The 27,508-nt window shown below is 34.6% G+C and overlaps 1 protein-coding gene across 3 annotated transcripts in view; it reads right to left on the bottom strand.

Annotated features, from left to right (window-relative positions):
• def8 (differentially expressed in FDCP 8 homolog) overlaps positions 1-27,508 on the bottom strand; it is a 104,257-nt gene that overhangs the window by 68,173 nt on the left and 8,576 nt on the right. For 2 of the 3 annotated variants that reach the window (XM_042743784.1, XM_042743787.1), the window contains one exon: positions 12,877-12,996. In XM_042743784.1, the coding sequence (XP_042599718.1) occupies positions 12,877-12,982 (106 nt within the window). In that variant the 5' untranslated portion in view covers positions 12,983-12,996. Of the gene's footprint in view, positions 1-12,277; positions 12,416-12,876; positions 12,997-27,508 lie in introns of those variants that run through there. The other variant, XM_042743785.1, reaches the window with a different exon arrangement.

Here is a 27,508-nt window from a genome sequence, read left to right as displayed (position 1 = left end):
GCCAAAGCCGCGCTCGCTCGTCCTCATATGCACGCACGCATGCACTGTCACGATCTAATGCACTGTATGCCGGATATTTAAAAACAAATAGGCCTAACGGAACGCAAAAATTTCTAGTACAGAATCCAGCAGGATCAAATTCATGTGAGCAACAGCGTGTTTTGGTGCAGCAGCGCTGTAGTTCACTTACTGCGCAGCGCAGCCACACGCGCGCCACAGTTACGTTTGGGATAATTTTATTTTAAATACTATTTATTTTAAATACCATAATGTCAGTTGAAAACATTGCAATTGTGTTTTAAAATACAACAATGAGCACCACAAAACCATTTAAAGAGGCGCATTCAGCGGTCTCCGTGCAGGGAAACAGTCAACAAACTAAAATGATCTCAAACGTATGGCGCGCTCTCTTCATTTTATCAAATGATCATAATCACATCTATTCATTTTATAATCCTGCTACTAGCATTTTATTCAGACTAAAACCCCTTTAATTCAAGTGAAAAAAGCGTTTGGTGTGTGTGTGCGTGTGTGTGGCTTTTGCACATCCTGTCATGCCGGTGACTGTGTGCCTGCAATAGATGCATTTTGCAGCATTATGGTTAACGATTAATCGATTAATTGATCGTTAATTTAAACGACGATCGATCATGGAAATAATCGAAATTTGACATCCCTAGCCCCCACATATCTATATCACTATGTGGAAATATTTGCGTAATGCCGCCCAAATGTTCACGCAAAGAAAGAAGGTTTGGTTTTAGTAACCGCAGTTAGTGTTGAAGCAGCCAGGTCAGGGAGATGCTGTGCGTATCTAGGCGAAAGCAAAAGCACTTTATTTGACCTTCCGAAAGTAGATGCATTTAGGAATCTTTAAGATTACTTACAACAGAACAGCAACGCATTTTATGGATGACCGCTTCATGAACCTAGGAGAGGAGGTAATTCTGACTTTGCTACGACAATATGGTGCTTCTGAATCAGCTACTGTATGTATGTTTTGTGATTAATTTAAGTATTTGCTATTGAATGTTCAAATACAGAGTTTTGCCAATAGTATCTGTGCGTCGCGTGTGTGTGTGTGTGTGTGTGTGTGTGTGAGAGAGAGAGAGACGGTCAAACAGTGGAGTCAACTGTCTTAACCATCCATGGCTTGTGCACTGCAAACATATACGAGCTTCATCACTGTTTCTGTCATGCGATTCTGTTCCCCTTTCGGGCTTGAACTGATTGTAAATTTAAAGACATTATTAACTGTTTTTACATTTATTTTGAAAGATGAAGCATGCGATTATGGAAAGGGGTGTTACATTTCCAACGAGTGCTTCCGGTGATCGGCCAATCACAATGACTGAGTCAGTTGGCCAATCAGAGCAGACTGCTCTTGTTGGAAGGAGGGACTTTGTAGAAAACGACGCATTTGAGAGAGGCGGGGCATAGAAGACCTACAATAATGTACAGTATTTGAAAAATAATGTGTTTTTTGAACATTAAAGCATGTCAACATATTCTGTTAGACCAAATACACAAAATAATGATCTTTAAAAAAGCATCATATGACCCCTTTAAATACATCATAATGGTATTCTCGATAATCAATATCTTACCTTATAGCCATGAACACATTTAAAAAATCTTATACAATTTTAAAGCCTTTAATATTTCTCAACTTTGTGCAGTAAAATTAACTTTATTAAAGGTTCATATTTCATTCATGAAGAAAAGAAATGAGCCAAAAACATGTCTCTTGGCGAAAAATAAGACTTTTTAAGATGAAAATTAAATTAACGGTATAACCAGGAAATGGCAGCAGAGGATCACTAATTGGCTGCAGCTGCCATTTCAACTCTATAGTTTTTTTTCACGTCTTTTGATTTATTAAAAAATTAAATATTATAACAAATTTTGTACTTTCTCACACCGAAGTATAAAGTATAGCAAGTGCAGGAAGTAACAAAGTCACTTGTCATTTAAATAAAATAAATAAATAAGGCCAGACAACAGCCTATAATGCTCAATTATTTAAATATCTATAAAGTCAAATACAATTTAAATAAGTTGGTATAACAATTAAATAATGCATTCAATACTTTGAAATGTTTAGATTTAATTGAATAACTACATTATCCAACACAGACTTGCTGCTGCTGTAGTTTTTGTTAGTCTGAATTTAGCCTGAATCGCTTAATGCACAGCTCTATTTTGACATCATCTCGTCAGATGATTCATTCCGTTGCCACTGTCAATCATAGCAATGACTCACGGCATGATTTAACAGATACACTAGCGTAAATGTAACATTTGCGTGTGTCACTCCTGAAACGGTATGTGTGGACGTTTGGTCCTCTTAGACAAACAAAACTTTTCTCCAAATTGTGAATGTATTATGTAGAGAAACCGAGCAAAGGGCGCTCCCCTTATGGCACAGCACAGTTGACCGGAAATTACTGAGCTGGCTTATCAAAAACCAGGAAGTAATGGTGCATATGGTCAATTCAAGCAACAACAAAATAGAATGTAGAACATACAACTTTTATTACCAAAACAAATAAAAATACACCATGCTATATACCTAATATAAAATAACAAATAACTTGCACAAAGTTTAGGTATACAAACTGAAGATCGGTAAACAGTGTGGAACCAAATATATAAGAAACGTACATTTATTAGCAAAATGGATAAGAAAGTTTGGAGACACGGCATAGCTGATGTAATATATATATATATTAAAAAAATTCACAGTTTAAATAAATAAAAATCAGCAAACACTGTGGAACCAAATAAATAAGAAACGAATGTTTTAAAAAAAATAATAATAACTTCCAATATCACCTTAGATAAATGCCAGAAGTCAACAGGCTTTTCAAAATCCAAAATACAGTAGGTGGACAACCAGACTGGGTAATACCGCCGCTTGTACCGCCGCTGCGTTAACTGCAAGTCAGTCGTGTGTTAAAATCATTCGCAAAACTATTGCCAGGTGGCGCAAAGGGACGGATTGCAAACTGAATGTAATTGTAAAATGTTGGTTTGTAAACGGAAATGAAAGGACGAAGTAAAACAACAATAACATTATAATATAACATTGTAACATCCTTAAAAAGCATTAGAACATTTACAGTGAGTTAATTTCAAAAATTTTTTAAAAACAAACAAACAAACAAAAAACTTTCGTTAAAAAGAAAGACCTACACAAAGGCTCTTATGCATGCTACTGTTATTAAACAGTCATTACATAATATGCCTATATATTAGGGATGTGCATTTCAAGCAAAAGTAATAATTGATAATCGCTGGGTATTATTCGATTAGTAGTCAATAACTGCCCCCCTCCCACGCATGCACTCACGCACACATAAATACACACCCATAAAAAGAGAGAGAGGGAGAGAGACTTTTCAGGCTTTCAATCTGTATGATAACAAACTGTTTAATTCATTAGAGAAAGGTCTATCCTAACCCAAGACAATTGATGGTTGTATGATTGCTGAAACATATTAATATAACATAACCGATTGACGGCACTTATTAACATAACGTCCTTCTATTATCAACTGCTCACAAGGCTGTAGGAGCCTAGGACATTTCTATTTTTAAAATGAGCATAAACATTCATAGCAGTTTACAGATAAATTAAGATTAGAACAGATTAATTCAGACATGAATATTAGGCTTAAACACATTACGTGCTAAAACAGAATATCATAAAACACAGTACGTGCTAAAACATATTGTGAACAGCCTGAATGACGGCACTAATTTGAACATTAATTTTAACGTATGTATTTATAACAATAACCTATTTCATATTTTTATTAAAAAAAAAATGAGCATGTCCACAGTTCTACAGTTATTGGTGGTACCCTCTGTCACTGTCTCCCCTCCCCCGCTGGCCTGTACTCACACTGCACTTCACGCTCCGGGCCGGTGTTCTGTCGATCTCTGATACCCTGTCAGATTTTGCTACCTCCCATAAAAAAAGTAGGTAGTACTTATATGGGCCCGCCAAACCGAGGGGGAAATTTTAATTGAAACGAGAGAACTAATATAGAGCCTTACACGGCCCGGCCCGGGGCTAATCAGGTTTCTCTGCCCGAGTCACTGTCCTCATTACACAGCTGTTGTTGCAGCCATTATAATAGTTCAGTTTTGGTTTTTAATGATCATATTTCATTTCGATTCTTTATTAATTTAATTCAGAAACATGATTGGAACATTTTATGTTTGTTAAATTCAAGTTTGTTTAAAAATAGCCTACAAAGCGACCAGCGCAAGACAGTGAGTTGAGCATTTTTGATCAGTTTATCCTTCTCAAAAAAAAAAAAAAAAAAGGATTAGCATCATAATTTTTTAGGAATTAAGTCAAAAATACGACAATGAAATCATGTCACACTGCATGAAGTAAAATTGAATATATTACACCTGTATACTCCGCCAAAAAATTGATTAAAAAAAAAAAAGTACCTGTTATTCTTCACGTTTAAAACGAAAAAAAGCAATAGGCTTACTGACGATTTTTTAAACTCGAATTGATTTATTTCATGAGACACTCGTTTGTATTAAATTGTTCAGTTTTTTTAACATGCACTCAAATATTCATTATTATTTTCATGCTGCAAATATTAAACAGGAAAATATAACTGATCCACATGCCGCATGAAAGGAGGCGGTTATCTCACTAAAGATTAAAGAGTGTAAAAAACATTTATTATTTGTATTTTAATTCTATCTTTAAATTGATAGAAGACTGAGGCTTTGTGTTATAATAAAAAGTCCAAAGCTTATTGCGATTAAAACGTTACATATTATTTCCAAGCATTTATGCCATAATTAAAAGCTTGTGAATAATCGCATAACGTTATTTACTTCAGAAAAATCAACATAACAGAGTCGAATTTTTTGAATGGTTTAAAAAATGTTTATGGTTATCATACCAGTGGAATATTACATTTTGTTCCTTCAACAAATAACAAATCATTTTAATGCAGCTAGCTCGTAATCACGACTTACGTGGGAAACAGGAAGTTTCTCGCTCAGCACAGTGGAGCGCATAGTTTTGTTAACTTTGTGGTTCATTATTTTGAGTCGTTTAGGACGCAGTGACACAGAAGACCATCTCACAACATATTGCTTTATAAATCTATTGCGTTTGGCGCTCAGAAATGTTCACGTAATCATGCTGCACGTATCAGCAGTTCCCTGCTCCCGTGGTTAGTGCTCACACTGCATGTGTACCGCGCCCTGATTAAACTGAACTGCACTCTGACCCTCCTCTTCCAACCAACCGCGTCCGAGCGCGGCACGGAGCGATCACATTAGTCAACCGAACCGGGCTTTGGGCGTAAGATGCGCTCGGGCACGGTTCACATCCTTAGAAAATAATCGCACAGCCTAATCGATAATTGGTCATTAAATTGACTAATCGAATATTCGAAAATCGTGACCCATCCCTACTAATATATATATATATATATAAATAAACAAATTAAAAGCTAAATGTTTTTAATATTCAGGTTCCATATGCAGAGCGAAATGAGAACGGTCCAGCATTTACAAATAATTCTTATTAACTCTTATTATTCTTGATTTTTCAAACTGCTAACACTTTGCATTTTCGAATTATGCCTTTACTGTGTGACCAAAAATTGTGACCAAAAACTAAGCCTATATTATTATATACTGCAATTATATTTATCCATTAGAATTATATATTTTTTTAAATTCTTGTTCTGTTCTGATAAATTGGTTAAATTTAAAGGATTTGTTGTAAAGTGAAGAGAACTAAAAATATCCTGTTGGTACATAACATAGCCTATAACATTATTAGGCCTCAGGGTTTCCCACACATTGATTTATTTGTGGCGGGCCGCCACAATATCAAAACTGACCGCCACAAATAGATTTTCCAAAAGCCTTTGACTTCATTGAATAAACATGAGCACTGCACATTATAAAATCAAAAACCGACGCGGGTGTTTTTATATCACCGTATTTCAGAAGGAAACCGACTGTATTTAGAAAATTTTCGATTTCATTTTCATTTCATTTTGCATGTAATGTTTGATAAGGCAGCGTTTGTGAGCTCAGCGCTGCTTTGCAGCCGTCACCGGAGAATCCTGTATCTCTCCTGCTCTTAAAGCGCCTCCTGCTGGCAGAAAATTAATTTGCATATATGTGTATATATGGGGGCGGGGGAGTGCCGCCACAAATAGAGTGTAAGGCTGTGGGAAACACTGGGCCTGCCGTTATAATTTCTGAATGTAATAAAATGCAACTTATACATGACTTATTTTTTTTTTCCTCTCACAAACGTAATTTATTTTTTAGCGTGTTTTTAAAAAAAAACATGCAGCAAACGAAAATAGCCGATTAATCGGTTAAAATTTGTTACTGTGGGTTAAAAAAATTTACATTATATACTTAGGAACAGAGTCTGGGCCTAATCTAGGCTATGTTGTTAACTATTTACAAGTTTCATGTATGTTTTTATCCAGTTTTTTTTTTTTTTTTTCATTGCATCACATTCACTTCGCGCGCTCTGCGCAGAACCTGCCTCCCGCGATGCTCAGCTGTGGATGATTTCAAAATGTTTGATATAAAGGTTGCTGTCCCATTTTATACAGGAATTGTTCATTTAAAAAAATAAATAATAATTATATTGTTAGTTTTATGCAAACATGCAATCAAGGTCTTCGGATACTAAAAGATACAAGTTAGGCTAATATGCACTGTGACATTTTACCGTTTCAACTTATAAACTCCTTGAGATTTTAAAGTCAGTTTAACAGTACTGAAATTCAAGTTGAATCTAGTACAAAAAAAAAGGGTTTAATTGCTTAAATTATTTTCGATGAACTAATAATATGTTAGCATGACTTTTTCATCATATAATTTTTTACGACCTGTATTCGGTTTCCGAAACCAAGCACCCACATTTTTCTTTTTTAAATCTATTATTTGCTCGCATATCTCCTACAACTGAGGTTTTTTTTTTGAGCAAGGTGCCACTGTCAGGGGAGTCAAAAGATAATTATATCATCATTAGGGTTGCCAATTAACTTCAGAAATGGAAAATATGGGCTAATTGAGATTCTTTCTTTTATTCTTTATTTATAATGTTTATTCTTGTAGAAAATAAGTGGTTATTCTTTAAGAAAATAAGGTACAGAATAAGGGACGATCCAAATATTTGTAATGATAACATATTTTTTATAATATAGGCCTATATCTGCCTGCAGTTAAAAAGTTATCATATTTGTTTTGCTTCACCCATGTATGTAGGCTACAATTATTCTAAAAAAAATAATAATAATAAATAAATAAATAAATAAATAAATAAATAAATAATGTCATAAAAATGCCATCGGCATGAGTAAATTTTACCATTATAGAATTGGGGTAGTAATTTAGGAGGTGAAAATACTGTGAAATTACAAATGGCATGGAATTTTAAAGCATAACAACTGAAGGTCTATGAAACGTTAGTCAATAAAGCATTTTTTTTTAAACAATGGCACTTAAAGTTTTCAACTAAAATATCATTTCAACCATATAGCTTGTGAATAAACAAAATGCATACTTTTCAATGAAAGAACACTTAGAGAGTGTAGGTTGCTTCTGGTGTTTGGATTTGTACTTCAATATAATGAGGTCCAAGTTTAAGAACAGCCTACACTATTTTTTTTGTTATTATTATTATTTTAAACTCTCTATTTAACAGCATGAACTTACAATGAAATACGTCTTCCTTCAGGTAGACTGAAAGTTTTCCTGCCTTGCTAAATGTTGGGCTCATGATCAGTAAGTTGTATTCGCCTCAAACTGATTTTGTAAAATCAAGACTTTCTGATGGTGAAGCTGGGTCAGTTAGCACGAGTCACGCTCGCTGTGAAGCGGGGGCAGCTGGCAGAGGATTCCACTTGGTCTTAAAGCCTTCCTCAAACGCCTATGTTCACAAATAACAATGATTTTTTCAAAAATAATGATTAATTATCAATTGATAATTTGTTATTATTATGGTCTTGTGAAAATAATAATATGGGCTGCGAGGAAATAATGAATAAAAAGAGCATGGCTGATTTGAGTGCAGGCATGTTTCAACCCAGTAACATGACAACACACCGTTCCTCGCAGCCAAAAAACAGACCAGCTGGAGGGGGTTGGTGTTTTTGGGGGGTAGTTCTGTATAGCTTGTGGGGGTCGAAATAAAGGTGTGAATTTCAAATGGACAGTGTTTTGATGGTTTCAAACTTGCAGAGCAGGCTTAGATAGGACAAATGCCTCATGCCTCAACTTTGAAGAAAGGATTTGATCCACTTCAAATGTTTTTTAGAGTTTGAAATATAAATTCTCACAGAACGTAAAACAAGAGATTTGGGAGACCCTATTTGTAGACTTTCTGTGATTTACAATGCACAAACCAGAAGCAACAATATCTGCAGAGAAGGGTTTGCCATTCTCAAAACATAAAATATAAATTTTATTTCAATTTTCATTTTTGTGCTTCAGAGGAAAAATCAGTGTTAAGGCATCTCTCTGTTACAGACCGTTCTGAAAGAAGAATTTATGCAAACACGCATAAAATGCTTTAAAAACTTTAACAGAGATGTCTAGAGGGTATTTAATAGGTCTGCCTCCACGTAAGAGTTTTCTAGTTAGGCTAATAGTCGTTCATTTGTCATTATTCAACTAATCCCAGGTTTATATTAAATATAATCCATAATGAGACTTTATATATTCCGCGCTCAAGCACAAGCATTAAGTTTGCCACAAAGCACAGGCAGAAGTAGCCTAATAATTGTGAAAAAGGAGACATTTTAATTATTTATTAATAAACAAATGTTTTCTTGTTGGCTACAAGATGAAATTCACAGTGCTGACTCTCATCTCCACAGTATACGGTACACGCCTTTAAAGAGAAATGCAACTTTCACAGATTACATAATGCTTGTGTTTTAAATTGATTTGTTTAAAAGTAGACATTTCAAGCTTTCTGTAAAAAAAAATCTCATGTATGTGAGACACCCCAATTTTAAGTTATTTCATTATCAGGAAAAAATTCAAGTGATCGAGAGGGCATGCATGCACATTAATAATTTTCGCACAAACACTTGAATATGACTAATAATTCACATTTTGCATATGCATTACAAAGTAAATAATTTTTACATGCAATTATCCAAAATAAAACCAAACAAGATTTGTAATGAAGATAAAATATGTAGACAAATAATAATAAATGCTGCGCTCAGCATCACGTGAGCCGCAAATCTTGCACTCTGATATTTTAAGGAATATGATACACACCTGCATTTAAATGCTGCTGCAATTTATTTATTTTACTTTACTTAAATTATATGAAAAGCAAGTAAAGAAGGCTCCCTTTAAAATCACTGAAGTTGTCAATTAATGAAACTCTTTTTTACATTGTGTACATTTTGTTGATTATAATAAGAGAACTTGAGTTTAAACGTGAGGACGTTTTATTAATCTGTCCATTCTTTGGAGTTTCAATGATTTAGCTAAATCGTGCAGGTTTAATTTATTCGTTTCTTGTTTTAATAAGGCCTAAATAATGGGAGCGAAATTATACAGTGCCTCACGTTTTCCTAAAATAAAGAAAATAATTTATAAAACATGCAACAATTTCTTAATCAGTGTACAGCCATCTTTTCCCAAGAAGTTATCTGTCAAAATAAAGGACAGGTAACGAATAAAGTAGTGCATGACAAAAATGCATGCTGTTTTATTGAAGGAATTTTAAAATGTAAATTAAAATATAGGCCTAATATATGAGAATATTGACATTTTGCATATTACTCCATGTAGCCTAGCTCACTAAAATAAGCAACCACTTTTAATGCTCCGATGCAAAGTAAACCACAATTACTTTAGAATAATATAACACATAATTCATATTATATAAATAATACTGGTGTGCTTAGAGAAACAAGATGAAAATTCACAGTGCTGGACTCTCATCTCCACATCCGTAAACGGTACATGCCTTTAAAGAGAAATGCAACTTTCACAGATTACATAATGCTTGTGTTTTAAATTGATTTGTTTAAAAGTAGACATTTCAAGCTTTCTGTAGATATATTTCTCATGTATGTGAGACACCCCAATTTTAAGTTATTTCATTATCAGGAAAAAATTCAAGTGATCGAGAGGGCATGCATGCACATTAATAATTTTCGCACAAACACTTGAATATGACTAATAATTCACATTTTGCATATGCATTACAAAGTAAATAATTTTTACATGCAATTATCCAAAATAAAACCAAACAAGATTGTAATGAAGATAAAATATGTAGACAAATAATAATAAATGCTGCGCTCAGCATCACGTGAGCCGCAAATCTTGCACTCTGATATTTTAAGGAATATGATACACACCTGCATTTAAATGCTGCTGCAATTTATTTATTTTACTTTACTTAAATTATATGAAAGCAAGTAAAGAAGGCTCCCTTTAAAATCACTGAAGTTGTCAATTAATGAAACTCTTTTTTACATTGTGTACATTTTGTTGATTATAATAAGAGAACTTGAGTTTAAACGTGAGGACGTTTTATTAATCTGTCCATTCTTTGGAGTTTCAATGATTTAGCTAAATCGTGCAGGTTTAATTTATTCGTTTCTTGTTTTAATAAGGCCTAAATAATGGGAGCGAAATTATACAGTGCCTCACGTTTTGCTAAAATAAAGAAAATAATTTATAAAACATGCAACAATTTCTTAATCAGTGTACAGCCATCTTTTCCCAAGAAGTTATCTGTCAAATAAAGGACAGGTAACGAAATAAAGTAGTGCATGACAAAAATGCATGCTGTTTTTTATTAAAGGAATTTTAAAATGTAAATTAAAATATAGGCTAATATATGAGAATATTGACATTTTGCATATTACTCCATGTAGCCTAGCTCACTAAAATAAGCAACCACTTTTAATGCTCCGATGCAAAGTAAACCACAATTACTTTAGAATAATATAACACATAATTCATATTATATAAATAATACTGGTGTAATACTGTGTAGCTTAGAGAAAATATAAGCACAGGCGCTTGACATTTATCCTGCTTGAATTCATTCTAAGAAATGCACATAACTTCATAAGTACTAAACTTTCATCTGTGAATATTAAATATTTTAACTATAGTGACATAACCGGTGTTGCGCCTTCACACCGGTCAAACAGTCAGCACCATCTATTGCAGCAACCCTAATATGCATCATAGAAGTAACACAGATGATGTTCCAGGAAATCCCTAATATGGATAAAGGCATCTATCTTGTAACTGAATAAAAAGTAGATATAACATTAAATGTTTTGAATGATGAAATGTAAGGACAATAAACACTTGCCTGCAACAATATATGGTCTATCTGTGTTCTTCAAGCCATCTCAGGTATTTTTATTATGATTAAGTAATAAGTATATTTGTACACCATTTCTAATTACATAGCTTTAAGTACATTATAGAATATATTTTCTGCCTCATTCTGTAATAAGAAGCCACATCAAATCACAAAAGGACGTTTTTTCAAACACTCGACTGACGTTGTGTAGTAAAAACTTGTTATAATGTTCTCTTTTGGTGGACAACAACTTTAGAAAGGCTTATTATTGCATGTCATGTTCCGCGTGTGTCGCTTTTTCAAATATAAGCGAGGAGGCTTTTCCTCATCTCAGCATGTGAACTCACACACACAAACACACAAACACACACACACAGAAAGAGAGAGAGAGAGAGAGAGAGAGAGAGAGAGAGAGAGAGAGAGAGAATTCTGAGAGAAATAAAAGACACAGATATTATTTAAACGCAAAACCGAAAAACCGAAGCACGTATTAAACCGTGGATGTCATACCGAATGGTTCGATATTATATTGAGAATTGTGACATCCCTATTATACACCGAAAACTGAAAAACCTTAAAACTAAAATGCTAATTATTCCAGGAGACACTTTTTTATAATATAATTAAAGCTTTCAGTTATATCATGTTCTCTTTTGAAATTGCTGTGATAAAATCAAAGACTGCAGAAACACCAATAAAGCGGGAACTATTAAAACACTACAAAAGGTCCAAGGATGGGATTCATCCTTTTTTTTTTTCAAAAAAATAAATAAAGTAAATTTTGCCAGTTTGTTAGCACCAGCATTTAAGATCCTACATACACACACACACACACAAACAAACACACACACATATATATATATATATGGTTCTATTATGCATATATAAGATGCTTTTTGGACTGACCTGCATAGATGTCACAGCACAGCATGTTGTCACATACACTTTAAGAAAATGTCAAATGTACCAACTGAAGAGGAAGACTAAGTCTTTGTGTCTTTTTGTGAATGTGCATATTTGCTGTTCAGTCCAGGAAGTGATATAACAATCATCACTTCTGTCATCTAGTTCCAGTTTATTGTTCTCTCTAACAGTCTCACATCCCTGTACACTAAAATCTGAGTGGTGCTTAACCATACAAGAGATGCTGACAAAATGTTAGGGTGTTATGGGTGGTTGTTTGCCACGACTTTGCTATGTAGTTTGCTATAAAGTTGGTGTTCTGTGTTGGCTAGGTGGTTGCATACTGACACTTCATTCTTAAAAGTAAACTTTCTAAAAGGGTATTTTTGCAGTGATGCCTTTGAAGAAGTGAATAGTTATTAAAAAAAAAAAGTGTGACAAACATTTTAAGAACCTTTAATGCAAGAAAAAGCTTACATGGATGTTAAAGATTCTTCATGGGACCATCAATGCCAATAAAGAACCTTTATTTTTAAGGGTGGTAATAATTTGCCTGTACCTTCAGGAGTAGATATTTATATATTTAATAAAAGTTGACACACCATGTTTTGGAGGATCCTTCCCCTCAGTGCTGCTGTCGATCTCTCTCCTGTCAAACGGGTTGACATGACCCTGACGAAAACGAGCAAGTCTTTCATTATATTCCATGACACTGGTCACATCTGTAAATGACAGACATGAAAATTCTGTCATCATTTTATGTCACATCTTAATCTCTTTTTAGATTCAAGGACAGAACAAACTTTCAGCTCTTCTGGGAGTACAATACCTACAAATACCTACTTTGACAATGGATTAGAAAATAAATGTGTAAAATAAACATACTTTAGATGACAAAGTATTTTTCACAAATAAATAAATATTAAATAAAAATATAATTAAAAAGGAAGTAAACACTGTAACCAACAGGGCACTCAGTATTCTGGGAAGTTTGTGTCCATTGGGAATCATATTTTTCAAATAAAGCAAGGGATACAGTCATTTTATATACAGCACACAGAGAAAATGACATGAATATGACAGTGGGCAAATGCATGAAGCGCAACATAATTTGAAATAACTAGTTTAGAGTTTAAAGCATTCAATTCACACGACCGTCACGCAGAGAACACGCGATCATGCTGGATAAAAATGCACACTTCACAAGATCTCACAGCTGGATTCGACTAAGTTTGCAAGGTTTGTGAAAATAAATATTCATTAGTCATTCAAAGATTTTTCTGAATCATATAAATGTGTATTTGCTTAATGCTGACAGCTAACGAGAAAGTATTATAATGTTTGCCTTTCTATTACTAATAAAATAAAAGCAATCATTATAATACTTTTTGTATACATTAATTCCTTTGTTTAACCGTTCTATCTGATTATTAGACAGACTTCTATCCGTATTTAGACAAAATCATTAACAACTAGTGTTGGGTCATTCTTGAACTATTCGTTCATTTTGAATGAAAAAGACTTAATAATAATATTATTACCAACTCTATTGTTTATTACCGTTGTTACCACATTCAGTAACATTAAAAAAAAAAATTGAAATACAATTTAAGACCAAAACACATCATAATAAAAAAAAAAATAAAAATTAACACCAAAAACAAATAATCTAACATTAATAATAAATAATAATAATAATAATAATACAAATAATAACTATGCACCTATTTGTAAGGAAGGTTGTAAATTAACTAATTTCTCTATCCAATGCTGTCACGTCACGTGACAAAAGAACGAACGAACGACTCAAACCCGTAGACTCGAGAGATGAACTAATCAATTCTCTTTCTGGCTCTGACTGCATATGTTTAGCTTATGAGGCTGTCACGTGATGAAATAACGACTCAAACCGGAAGACTTGTCAGATATAAGAGGTGAGGTGAGCTAACCATAGACTATATTTAATATATATATAGCTAAAATGAACGAAATGACTCGAAAAAAAGATTCATTCAAATTGCTGAATGAGTCTCAATGGCCCGGGTCAGTAAAATGTTCCGAACTTCCCATAACTATTAACAATGATAGTAAACAAGAGGGAGAATGTGAGCACTGTGTGCTCAGGCACTGCTGCTCTCAGCGCCATCAAAATAAATTTCTGGCACACCATCAAAATAAAAGTCCCACCTCCAACACATCGGCCAAGCAGAAAAACTTAATGCCGATATTTAAAAAAATGCCAAATATCAGCCGATATATCAGTCGACCACTAGTTTTATGTATATAAATTATATGTGAATATTCACTGAGAGAATCTATTAGCAAAACTCCTTTTCTTCCTGTTTTCTTCTTATAAAAAGTTCCATCGTAAGTGCAGAACGTTAAATGCAGTCTGAGTGTAGGTCAGACTCCAAACCTTGGAGGATTGTCCAGGCTCTACTAAAGTCGATTGCAAATTACGGTTCATGCCTACTTTAAAACTGACTTTGGCTAAGGCTCAGTTTAACCAGTCAGCAAGATTTGATATTTGTAGTCCATGGAGGGGTTTTTTTCGGTGTAAACTCAAAAAATACTGTAGATCAACTCGATACAAATGTTTAATAGCAAACATGTTGAAGTTTAACTGGTAGGCTGTCAATTCATTAAATAAACTAAGAAAAAAATATTCTCCACATAAAGACCCAAGACTGGCAGATCAACATGCTACTTTAATAATCAGCCGCATGCAATCTCTAGAGACAACAGGTAAAGACGATATATGTTCAGTAAGCATGACCAAGACATTTGGGTAAGCAAGATGAAGAATTAATGAACAAGGTGAGCTTGCTGCAAAACAGGATCGAGTAACTCGATAAAAAAAAAAAAAGTCTGATATGTGACAATTGTGATGAGCTGGATGCTTATAAAAGAAGATGAAATTACGAGTGGCTAAAATTCTGTAATAGAAAGGAGAAGATGTCAGAAAAATTCTCATCAATGTGTTAAGTAAAGTCTCAACTACTCAGCAGACAAGTGTTTGGTGCAAGGAAAAGGAAAACTAGAAATCTCAAAGACTTGATGCAAAGCATCAAGGATGCCAGAAATAAACTGTGGCCACAGACTGAACATGCAAGAAGATAGGGAAGAAAGCAGGCTTCAGAGGCCCTTTGCATTGGCGGTAAAACCGTTTCATCCAACAATATAATGTATAGTAGTATGAAGAATTCATACATTAATTTACATTTTACTGCATAATTAGACTTTTGTTAAACTCTCAGACACTTTGCTACTATTAGCGACAGTCCTATGATTGACCACAATTCTATTCATATTTCAGTACATTTTTTTTTTTTAAAAAATAATACCTTAAAAATCTCAAAAACATCATTTTGGAAGTTAAACAGTTCCTTCATTAACTATAAAAAGGTGAAGCAGAAAATTTAACTAATCAAAACTTGCTGGAACAGAGCAGAAACACAAAAGGCTTATAGGCGAAACTAAGCGCTTACGAAATGGGTAAATTCCTAAAGGAAGTAATACAGCAAAGCAGGATATAGGACAGCAGAAGTAGTTGTTCTTTCGCAACTAACCTTTTTATCTTTAAAAAAAAAAATGTATTTGACAGTAATAAGTTTTACATTTTTTTTCTCCACATACGCATGATGATACTTGCGTGCCATTAGAGACAACACATTCTGTTTTCTGCCAATTACACACAAACACATACTATCGAATTAATGTATAAACTTGCATAAAGTTGCTCTGTAAGAAATGTGTACTTTGCTGACAATGTGCACTTTCAGGAACCAGTATTTCAGTGTGTTCCCTTACATATGTTTGACAAAGACATCATTTATGCCATTTGTAATGCATTATATATTGGATACACGAAGCTCACACACTGATAGATGGCTGCTTTCAAATACTCATGTGTGTTACTTATGTTGCTTTACTTAAAGACCACTTATAAGTAACATAATAATAACAATACTTTTTTTTTTCTCAAACAGCCATAAGATCAGATATAACACAAGATGAATGTGTAATATGACACATTTGCTTTGAACTTTTTTATTGTAATATCAGTTTTATTATTTTGATAGTACATTTTAGAAAGTTGTTGATAAGTAACTCTGCAAACTACATGTCAACTAGCAGTCATTAGAGTATTAGTAGTATGCCTGCTAAATACATGTTAACACTTTGTTTTGATGGTTCCCCAACAGACAGATGGTTCTCCTGCCTTAATCTTCCTTTGACCTACTGTGCATTCCAAACGGGATATATCGCCCTCCGAAGGGCACATCAGAGTGAAAACAATTATGACCGCCATATTGAAGGGTCGTTTCAAACCAAAGTGCTCAAAACTGGCCACTTCAAAGGGCCCTTCGCAATGAAGGATTTCGAAGGGTACAACTGATGGACACTTCGGGCTCCCATGATCCTTTGCGAAGATTAATTGCATGATGCAAGTGGAACACACACCACTATTATACATTATTTATTTAATAGAGCTGTTGTAGGGTAATTATTATTATCATTATTATTGTCTTTTTTATTTTACAGAACAACAGTAAAATTACAATACCAACATTTATGAATGTTGATGGAGTTGTTGCTTTTTCTCGTCTTTTATTTTGGCAGAAACATGCAGGAAGATCTCAGTGCTTGTTGATAACAATATGCAGATTTACAAATTATTCTCATTACTGATTTGGTAAGATGTTTGTCACACGTATCACACTGTCACATGCCTTTAAAAAAAAAAAAAAAAAGTTACTGAGCAACTGACGAGTAACACAGTTACAGTGCAAATTTTCCTTGTGCTTTGGACTTTGAACCCTGGCGCCACGAGCTCGTGCAGCGCTGTCAGAATACATGCAATTTGTGCGTGCAATAGAAAATATAACATTCTGCAGTTTATTTACCAAGAGTTTAAGGCCATTTCGCAATTTCAATCAACATACAGTAGCCTAACCACCAACATCAGCCACCTCTTCTTCTCATCGGAGACATGATGCAGCACTAAACAGTCTGTCGCTATCGGTGCTTAGTGCTTGTAATGATTTCTGTGTCTTTCTGTGATAGTTTTAAATACTTTCACATTGCCAACATGTTTGCTGCATTACTGCGTGTCTCTATTTGATCGCGTTAGTCATTGTTCAGTACATATTATTCTGCCTTTTTGCTTATTCGGCCCTAAAAGCGACACAGCGTGCTGCACTCCACACGGTACAAACAAAAAGAGATATGTGAGAGCAATGAACTCCAGCAACATGTCATTTTATGCAAATCCTCAGACCTTTATCTACACATCAAGTATTATAATGGGAATATATCATCTTGGAAAGAGAGTTTTACGGTGCTGACTGTCATAACTGAACATGACGTGCTGTTTGAATGTTGAGCAGAGAATGACTGATGGCTGCAGCAGAAGGCAAGGCAAGGCAAGTTTATTTATATAGCACATTTCATACACAATGGTAATTCAAATTCCTTTACATAAAAGAAAGTAAAATAATCATGAAGAAAAATAATAACAAAAATAATAAGCAATAAGCAATTTTAAAACTTTGGAAATGATTTAAAAATTTACTTATTTAAAATGAATTTACAACAGTTAAAAATAGAAAATTATTTTATATAAAATACAGTGAATACGTAAAATACAGTGCAATCAGTTCGGATATCGCACAGTGCTCATTCAATAAATGCAAAGCTAAACAGATGAGTTTTGAGTCTAGATTTAAATTTGACTAATGTTTTAGCACATCTGATCTCTTCTGGAAGCTGATTCCAACTGCGGGCGGCATAGTAACTAAAAGCGGAATCCCCTTGTTTTGTGTGAACCCTTGGTATTTCTAACTGACTCGATCCTAATGATCTGAGTGGTCTGTTAGGTTTATATTCAGTGAACATATCTGCAATATATTTTGGTCCTAGGTCACTGGTGTGATATGCTCAGATTTTCTGGTTCTAGTTAGAATCCTGGCAGCAGCGTTCTGGATGAGCTGCAGCTGTCTAATGGTCTTTTTGGGAAGGCCGGTGAGGAGACCATTACAATAGTCCACCCTGCTGGTGATAAAGGCATGAACAAGTTTCTCCAAGTCTTGACTGGAAACAAAACATCTAATTCTTGCAATGTTTTTTAGATGATAGTATGCTGATTTAGTTACTGCTTTGACATGACTACTGAAACTAAGGTCTGTCTCCAGAATCACACCAAGATTCAAGGTATGCATTCACCTTGAAAACTTCATCTTTGTTTCCAAATGCAATAACTTCAGTTTTTTTGTTCTGGCACATCCAACTATTAATTTCATCAATCCATTGGCAAAGGGAGTCAATGGGGATGTAGTCATTTGGCGATAAGGCTAGGTAAATCTGTGTATCATCAGCATAGCTGTGATAAGCGATTTGGTTCTTTCTCATTATTTGACTTAGTGGGAGCATATACATGCTAAACAAGAGCGGTGCAAGAATTGAGCCTTGTGGGACTCCGCATGTCATGGACGTCCACTTAGACTTATGCTCTCCTAGACTCACATAATAGCCTCTCCCTTCTAAGTATGACCTGAACCATTTCAGTACCATCCCAGAAAGCCTGACCCAGTTTTCCAGTCTCTCTAGTAGTAGATTATGATCGACAGTGTCAAACGCAGCACTGAGACCTAGCAATACCAGCACTGATATTTTGCCAGAGTCAGAATTTAAGCAAATATCATTTATTATCTTGATAAGTGCTGTCTCTGTGCTGTGATGCAGTCGGAAACCAGATTGAAAATTGTCCAGGTATCCATTTGAGTTTATGTATTTGTTCAGCTGATTAAAAACTACCTTTTCTATCATTTTGCATATAAAAGTAAGATTAGATATTGGTCTATAATTGCTCAAAATGGTGTTATCAAGATTGTTCTTTTTCAGGAGGGGCTTAACAACTGCAGTTTTCAGGGAGTTTGGAAATGTCCCAGAAAGAAGTGAGGCATTCACCACTTCTAAAAGATCTGCTTCTAAACAGTTAAGCACACTTTTGAAAAAAGATGTGGGAAGTGTGTCAAGATAGCAAGTTGACGATTTTAGGTGCTGCACTATTTCTTCCAAAATTTTGCTATCAATTGCTTCAAAAATAGACATAGTATCTTTTTGATATTGCGGCCAAATCTGTCTGATCTCTGCATTACTTGAGGATGTGCTAATCGCCTTCCTGATATTGATGATCTTCTCAGAAAAGAAGGAACCAAACTCATTGCATTTGCTGTCTGAGAGCATTTCACTGGGAATCTGACTTGGGGGGTTTGTCAGTCTCTCAACAGTGGCAAAAAGTGTACGAGTGTTGTTTAAGTTACTGTTTGGTTTGAGAAGAAATTCTGTCTAGCTGTGGCTAGTTTCACATTAAAAGCATGAAGGCTGTCTTTATAGATGCTATAGTGAATTTCAAGTTTCGTCTTCCGCCACATCAGCACGGCTTTTCTGCACAGAAGGAAGATCAATTTCTGTTAACTTAAATTTAACAATGTAAACCTAAAAAAATTAACAATGTTTAACAATTCTGTCCCTCACATTAAGATATGGAATGGCTTCAGATGATATAGGCTATACAGTGCATGAAACCAAACTGGTGCTCTTTTATTTCTTTTGATGTATGACTACCACTTGTGCCAGTTAGATCAAATAATCGTGATTAGACGGTTATTTAATTATCGCGATAGGCCTACAGTTCAGCTCCTACCCTAATAAAACACTCCTGAACAGCTATTCAAAGATCTTCAGGGTTAATTAATAATTACAGACAGGTGTGTTGGAGCAGAGTTAGATACCTCTGCCATATGTGACCTTTGCTGGGAAAATAAGTCACAAATTTTCCAAATTGTAAAAAAATATATTTTCACATTCTCCACATTCTCAAAATGATGTATGATTTGCTGGAGTCTGACAAAAAATGCCTATATCCATGCTAGATTCGAATGAGCTACATCCGATTGAAGTCGAGTCAGCAAACTCAATTCTGAGAAAATCTGAGTTAAACTTTTTGGAAGATTCCAAAGCAAAATCACTTAGCACATTGCATCTTATCCTCCACAATATTAATAATCATAATATAGCTATTGTTTATTTTATCTTTGTTATTATAAGTAAGAACAAATAAAATAAAATAAACTGTAGAACAAATATAAGAAACAAATAATGCATTACCTTTTTCATTTTACATTTAAACAAAAGCATTCAAGTAATAAAAACAAATAAATTTAAAAATCCCTTTAGTGTATTCATTACAAATAAATTGATTATTAAAACTTTGGAGTGTTACAAGTTCTTGGTGCATAAAGAAGATCTGTAAAGTTGCAAAGACTCCAAAGAGATATTCTTTATAAAAGTTAAACTTGTCCACGCCCTCCTAAAATGCTTTATTTAAACATGGCCCCATGTCTATGTCACTGTGTGGGAAGATTTGGATAACACGGCCCAAATGTTCACGCAAAGAAAGAAGACATAACTTTTATTCTCACTGTAGTATTGTTGTTGCCACTGCCGCCATGTTCATTATAAAATCTGAAACTACTTTTTAAACCAAAAAAAATATGATTATACCCCCAAAATAATACCAAAACCACAACCTCATCCCTACATCTGGTCCGTGCTGGTCGCTGAGGAAATACATAAACTTTGCGCTGTGGATAGCTGGATCGGCTTTCATCGTGGACAAAGCGGAATCCATCCCGGGGTCGTCACATGTGGTTGCTGCAAGCCCGCTGGCTGCCGCTCACTCAAGCCCTCCGTGTGTGACGCTGAGTGTTTCGTTGAAAGCAAAACTACTTTGTTTTGCCTTCCAAAAGAGGACACAACTAGTGTCTAGTTAAGTTGTATTCAATAAACTAATTCAATTCACTAAATTAACTACAATTGAGATTTTTCACTGCTGTGATAGTGTGTAAACATTTGGTTAACTATTTTTAATTTGAGTCCACTGAGAAGGAATATTTCTTAATATAAAATTGCAAACACTTGATGTATAATATTAAAGTAACTAAAAACATGACTAACTCAAATCTCTGTTCATCATCAGCAATAGCACACGTGCTGAAGTATTTAACAAAGATATCATCACTGCATGAACTCCAGCATTTACAGTGATAGCTGTAAAAAAAAGTTTTCTGTATTTTTACAGTACAATTGTAATTATTGATTTACAGTACTTTTGTAAATGCACAGTCTTGCAACCAAAATTGGCATTAAGTTACTGCAGTGTTTCCCATTCATTAACTAGACTGTGGCGGCCCACCACAGTTTCAAAATAAACCATAATAAAAATATGAAAATGTATATATTTATACTTATAACATAAAAGTTCTTTAACGTTGTGTTTCACGCCATTGCTTTGGCAAGTATCCGTCAAACGAATTAAAACCAAAAGCATAATATGACTGTTGCTGCTTGTTTCAAAGTGAAGCACACACATTGCGCAGAGCACGCGATCAGCACATGATCCGGTATTTTCCACGTCTCAGAGCGGCTCCGTTCACAGTAAATGCAGTGAACTCCGTTACTGAATGTGCTGAATTTAACACGTTTGGGAACGCAACGGCCACCAGTTATGCATAATTTGCACGCTTGCATAATTTGCACAACATTTCAATGGGCAAATGTTTACTAATTTAATACTGTAATGTTTGTAAACCTATTTTCACAGAAGCTGGAGATTACAACCAAAATAAAAGTTCAACTGAAGTATCCGCCAATATAAAAGCTCAAGGGCTTATCTCTTGTAAGCACAGCCTAAAATTAACAGACGCACAAAGTCTGTACAGGCACAGCAAGCTCACTGTTCAGAAGAAAAATATAAATATTGGGGTGGGGGTTTATATGAATGTATTTCTGAAGGTAACTGACTTCACAAAAGTGTCGATGGCATTTTTTCCCCTCTTATCATTGCTGATCCATAAGCGCCACCTGTTGTCAGAGAGTGAATTTGCATTCTCATTCAGCCTGTTTTTGTTTCATGCAGGTTCTCTCTCTGTATCTTTGTTTGTATCTGGTTTAAAATGCAGTGATTGGTTCGAATTTCAAATGTTTTTTTTTTTATTTTTATTAAATATATTTAGTTGTTGTAGTAGTAGTAGCAACTGCCTGTTTTTTTGCAAAAACAGTTTCATGGCAAGGAAAAATATTTATGGTCGGTAAATTTTCTCATGTCACCAGCCACTGGCAGATGTGAAAGTTAGTTTTAGGCCCTGCTTGCAGAAGAAATTAGGTCAAAAGTATTGCAATTTCCCTACAGTAGAGTAAGGTAAAATAATATACCTAAAAATAATAATAATAATAATTTTCATTTATTTCACAGTGCAATTGTTTTTACAATATATGGCTATTACTGTCAAAGGAATAATAATATAAAAATATTATTATTATTATTATTATTGTTGTTGTTGTTGTTTTATTCTCATTTGTTTGGCTTCCAAATTCATCAGTGGACTGAGACACTATATCACAACCAAAAAGAGTCCCCTTTAAATTTCAAGAACAAGTACATTCACCAGCTTTATTCTTTTACTTTGCACTCTGAACCTGTGTTGGAGCTCTTAATTTTGAACTCTCAAAGTGCACCAGATTTATGAATTTAACTTTAAAATGTACAACATTTTCTTCTGTGGGGGCATGCCCACGGACCCCCCTAGAGGAATCAAGGACCTCCCACCACAGTCTCACAAAATTTTGTGGGAAACACTGTACTGTAAATTTACAGTACATTTTTTACAGTGTAGTCATTTCCCCAGATAATTGTTTCATATCGGGCTCTGCACTTTGCAGGGCTGCGGGACACAGGTCAGATAGGCTATAGGACATTCAACTTGTTAATTCGTTCCTGCAATTTATTAATTTGTGGCCACTAATTTGTGGCCAAAATTATTTCATTAATTTTGTTCCTTAACCCATGATTTAACTAAAATGAGGGAACAGATTAATAAATCTAACAAATTCTTAATTAATGGCCTGCATGAAATCTTTCATTTTCCTCCCCACGTTTACCACAGTAAGAGATGCGAAAACAGTGATAAAAAGTGAATGACAAAAAAATAAACCTGCAAAATTAGAGGGTTAGACGGTGAGGATTTAGGAAAAGAAACTATGCCTAAATATTATTGAATTTGTGGAAATTCATGACCAACCGGCAAACCAGAACAAAGTAGCGTAAATGTAGTCTATATGGGCTCAAACTGCATCCAAAAGCATATTCGCGATGTAACATTTTCCAGCTAACCAATTATTCCTCTAATAAACAAAGCATTTATACCACACTTGTCATAAACAGAGCTAATTTGTAAATAAATAATTGCTGGATTCAAAACAGCAATTTAAAAGTCACTGTGACCGACACTGACGACACGTTTTTCCGTAGCATTCAATGATGTCACTAAACGGTGACACCACAACAACGAGCATCGTTCACTAGTTTCTGCATGAACCTAACTAGCCTAGAGCACAGGTTTTCAAGGCCTGGGACAAAATGGGATGCTTTTTAGGAAAATGTTTAGCTAGGGCTGGGCGATAAATCGATTTTATCGATTAACTCAAATGTGTAGTTTACATCAATTTGTTTGAATGAAAATCGGTTTTCTTTTTAACATCCGCCGACACTCCACTCGGGGCTCCAGTAGTTCCGATTGGGCTCAACCCTCCCCCCGCGCGTCTGCCATAGAGACATGCTGCCGAGTAAGAGAGATGGTTTGCCCCTACGAAACAGAACATTTGAGCGGGGAGCGGAGTGGTAATATTTCCTTAAGAGCGCTGAGTGCCTTTCTGAAGATTCGCTCCGCTCGCTCAACCCAGTCCATAATCCAAGTGTTCTTTAAGTGCATTTTATCTTGTGTGTGCTTTTCACAGGCTTTATAATACAGGTGTATTTTGTAAAGATCTATGCACATTTCATCTCATATGTGTGTGTGTGTGTTTATGTTTTAATGAGCCTCTTTTGAATGTTCTATTGCACAACAACAGCAGCTATTTTCACGGAAATAAAGTGAACGAAAATCAAATACACTTCTTCAGTTTTTGCATTTTAAGCAGGCTATATTTGCTAAGGTTAGATTAATATATGGAATACATTATACATAATAAAATTAAGAAGAATGTAAGAATTTCGTTTAAAAAAATGCTATTTATCAGCATGCATGATTCTAGACAACTATCCAAGAATTTCGGTACAAACAGTTAACAATTAGGCCTACTAGAGAAATTTTACATCTGAGCGGGAATTGTTACTCGTTGTGCAACTCGCCAAGCTTTACTTTGGGGCTAGCATGGCAGTAAATAATACGATGATATGATCATGCAATCAATACAGATATTTCATAAAAAACATTAAAACAAGCAGGGCTATAACATAACCCATTGATAAACTCACACAATGTCTACACCGGACACGAGTGGCGCGATCCAACAAAAGACAATAGAACACAGTGATGTTGTCTACACTGGACACGACCCCCATCAGTAAACTGATGCCTCATTCTATTTCTGACGAAATGTACTGACACTACGTTCAGATGATTTGCAACTGTAGTGTGATGTAAAGTTTAGACAGACTTTAAGCACAGCTGGGCGCGGCACAACTCTCGCGTCCGGTGTAGACACAGTTAGACAGTGTCTGCTCTATTTACAAATAATTTATATTACAAGATTGAAATATAGACTAGAAAATATATTTACACTTGCTGTCCTACGTCCATGACACTGACTCACTGCGCAGTTATCAGTCTTAATCTACAGCTCTTAACGCCGAGTGTGCACTTGGATGGTTAGATGCAATATATATGTATATATCTATCTATCTATCTATCTATCTATCTATCTATCTATCTATCTATCTATCTATCTATATATATATATATATATATATATATATATATAAATGTAAGACAAAATTCTACTGTTTTCAAAAGTCTATTGTAAGATATACAGTACAGGTCAAAAGTTTGGAAACATTACGATTTTTTTAATGTTTTTGAAAGAAGTTTCTTCTGCTCATCAAGCCTGCATTTATTTGATCAAAAATACAGAAAAAAAAATGTAATATTGTGATATATTATTACAATTTAAAATAATTGTTTTTAAATTTATTATACTTTAAATTATCCTTTATTTATGTGATACAAAGCTGAATTTTTAGGATCATTATCACATGATCCTTTAGAAATCATTCTAATATGATGATTCATTATCAAAGTTGGAAACAGTTCTGCTGCTTAATATTTTTTCAGAACATAATACTTTTTTAAAATACTTTGATGAATAAAAAGTAAAAAAAAAAAAAAAAAAAAGCTATGTTTTTAAAATGTTAATATTTTGTAATAACAATATACACTACTGGTCAGTAACTTGGGGTCAGTAATTTTTTTTTCTTTCTTTTTTTTTAAATAAAATCAATACTTTTATTCAGCAAGGATGTGTTAAATTGATAAAAAGTGATAGTAAAGAAAATATATGATTAGAATATATATTATTATATTACTTTTTGTTTGTTTGAAATTCCGCTGGTCTCTACAATGCAGATGTCATAGCAAGTCAAGTCAAGTCTGCTTTATTGTCAATTCTTCCAAATGTACAGTACATACATACAGAGAATTGAAATTCCGTTACTCTCAGACCCTTGGTGCATACAGATAACACTAACAGTATAACATTAAATACAGATAATAAAATATAAAGTACAACTATACAAATATACAAATAGATCATGTAAAAAGAAAGATAAGTAAAGCAGCACAAGGCACATGGCAGATAGAGTGCAAACCAGTGACGTAAACAGTGCAGATATAATGATTCTAGCAACCTTATTAACAGGAAATACATATTTAATATGTATCACTATCTTTAAATAAATCACTCATATAAAGTTTTTGTCATATGGCCCCCTCATAAACGTGTTAAATAATCGTGATTACAATATTGACCAAAATAATCGTGATTATGATTTTTGCCGTAATCGAGCAGCCCTACATCGACTCTACCTGCGCGACTCCACCGAGCAAGGACACTGACAAGGCACTTGAGTATTGCTTTTCTCCCCTTTCTTTTCTTTTTGTACAGCTTGTTCTCAAACACTTATTTAGGTCACTTGTACTCACTATGTGCTTTCAGATCTCTACTATTATTACGAACACTCAGAGAGCACACACTGCATGTCGGAGGCAGGCCTATCCCAAAAATCTATGACCTGTCCCTCTGACCTCTATTACTTTCCTCTCTATTCCAGTTGGTCTCTGGAACTGCCAGTCTGCTGTTAACAAAGCAGATTTCATTTCTTCTATTGCTACTCATTCCGGTCTCAACCTCATGGCCCCTAACTGAGACTTGGATCAAACCTGAAGACACTGCCACTCCCTCAACCCCACCCACTAACACAACTAGTTCCCACACCCCTTGTACGACCTGGAGGGGTGGAGATATTGGTCTCCTTATCTCAAAAGAATAAAAAAATTTGATCTTCAACCATCTCTTACAGGTAACAGTTCATTTGAATCACATGCAATTACTATAACCCACCCTGTTAAAATCCACTTTGTGGTCATTTATCGTCCCCCAGGTCAACTGGGAAACTTCTTGGAGGAGTTATATGTGTTACTATCAAACTTTCCTGAGGATGGTACTCCTCTGGTACTTAGGGCTGGGAGATATATCGCATGCAATTGTCACACGCATTTCGTCAGTAAAGCCGGTTCCCTGATTACTCCAGGTTCACACACTGTGATGTGTATTTTTTCCGAGCTCATGTTAACAGATCAGAGTGTTCACACTGCACGTGGAAAAAGATGCGAAAGATGTGAACAGAAAAGGTTAGAAATAAAAAGGTGCGAAAATTCAAATTCAAATTCAAATTTATTCATAAAGCACTGAATAAAACAACAAAGTTGACATAGTGCTGTACAAGCAATAAAACAATGAACAAAGAAAAAGATCGACAAATAAAAGAAAATGCATACAAGTCTAAATAGGTAGTGTAAACATCATAAAACATATATTATAAAAAAAAAAAAAATGACACTAGCACCCTTCACACTTATCTTGATCGAACGCTTTCATAAATAAATATGTTTTCAGATGGCTTTTAAACTGACTTAGTGTAGGAAGGTCCCTCATATATAAAGGTAAATAATTTAGGGGCGGCGACCGCAAATGCGCGATCCCCTCTAGACTTCATCTTAGACCGAGGAACTACAAAACGTTTCTGAGATTGTGATCGTAATGATCTCATTGACT

The sequence above is a fragment of the Cyprinus carpio genome, chromosome B18, assembly GCF_018340385.1.
Source record: "Cyprinus carpio isolate SPL01 chromosome B18, ASM1834038v1, whole genome shotgun sequence".
Taxonomy (NCBI): Eukaryota; Metazoa; Chordata; class Actinopteri; order Cypriniformes; family Cyprinidae; genus Cyprinus; species Cyprinus carpio.
This window is presented reverse-complemented; position numbering and strand designations above follow the sequence as displayed.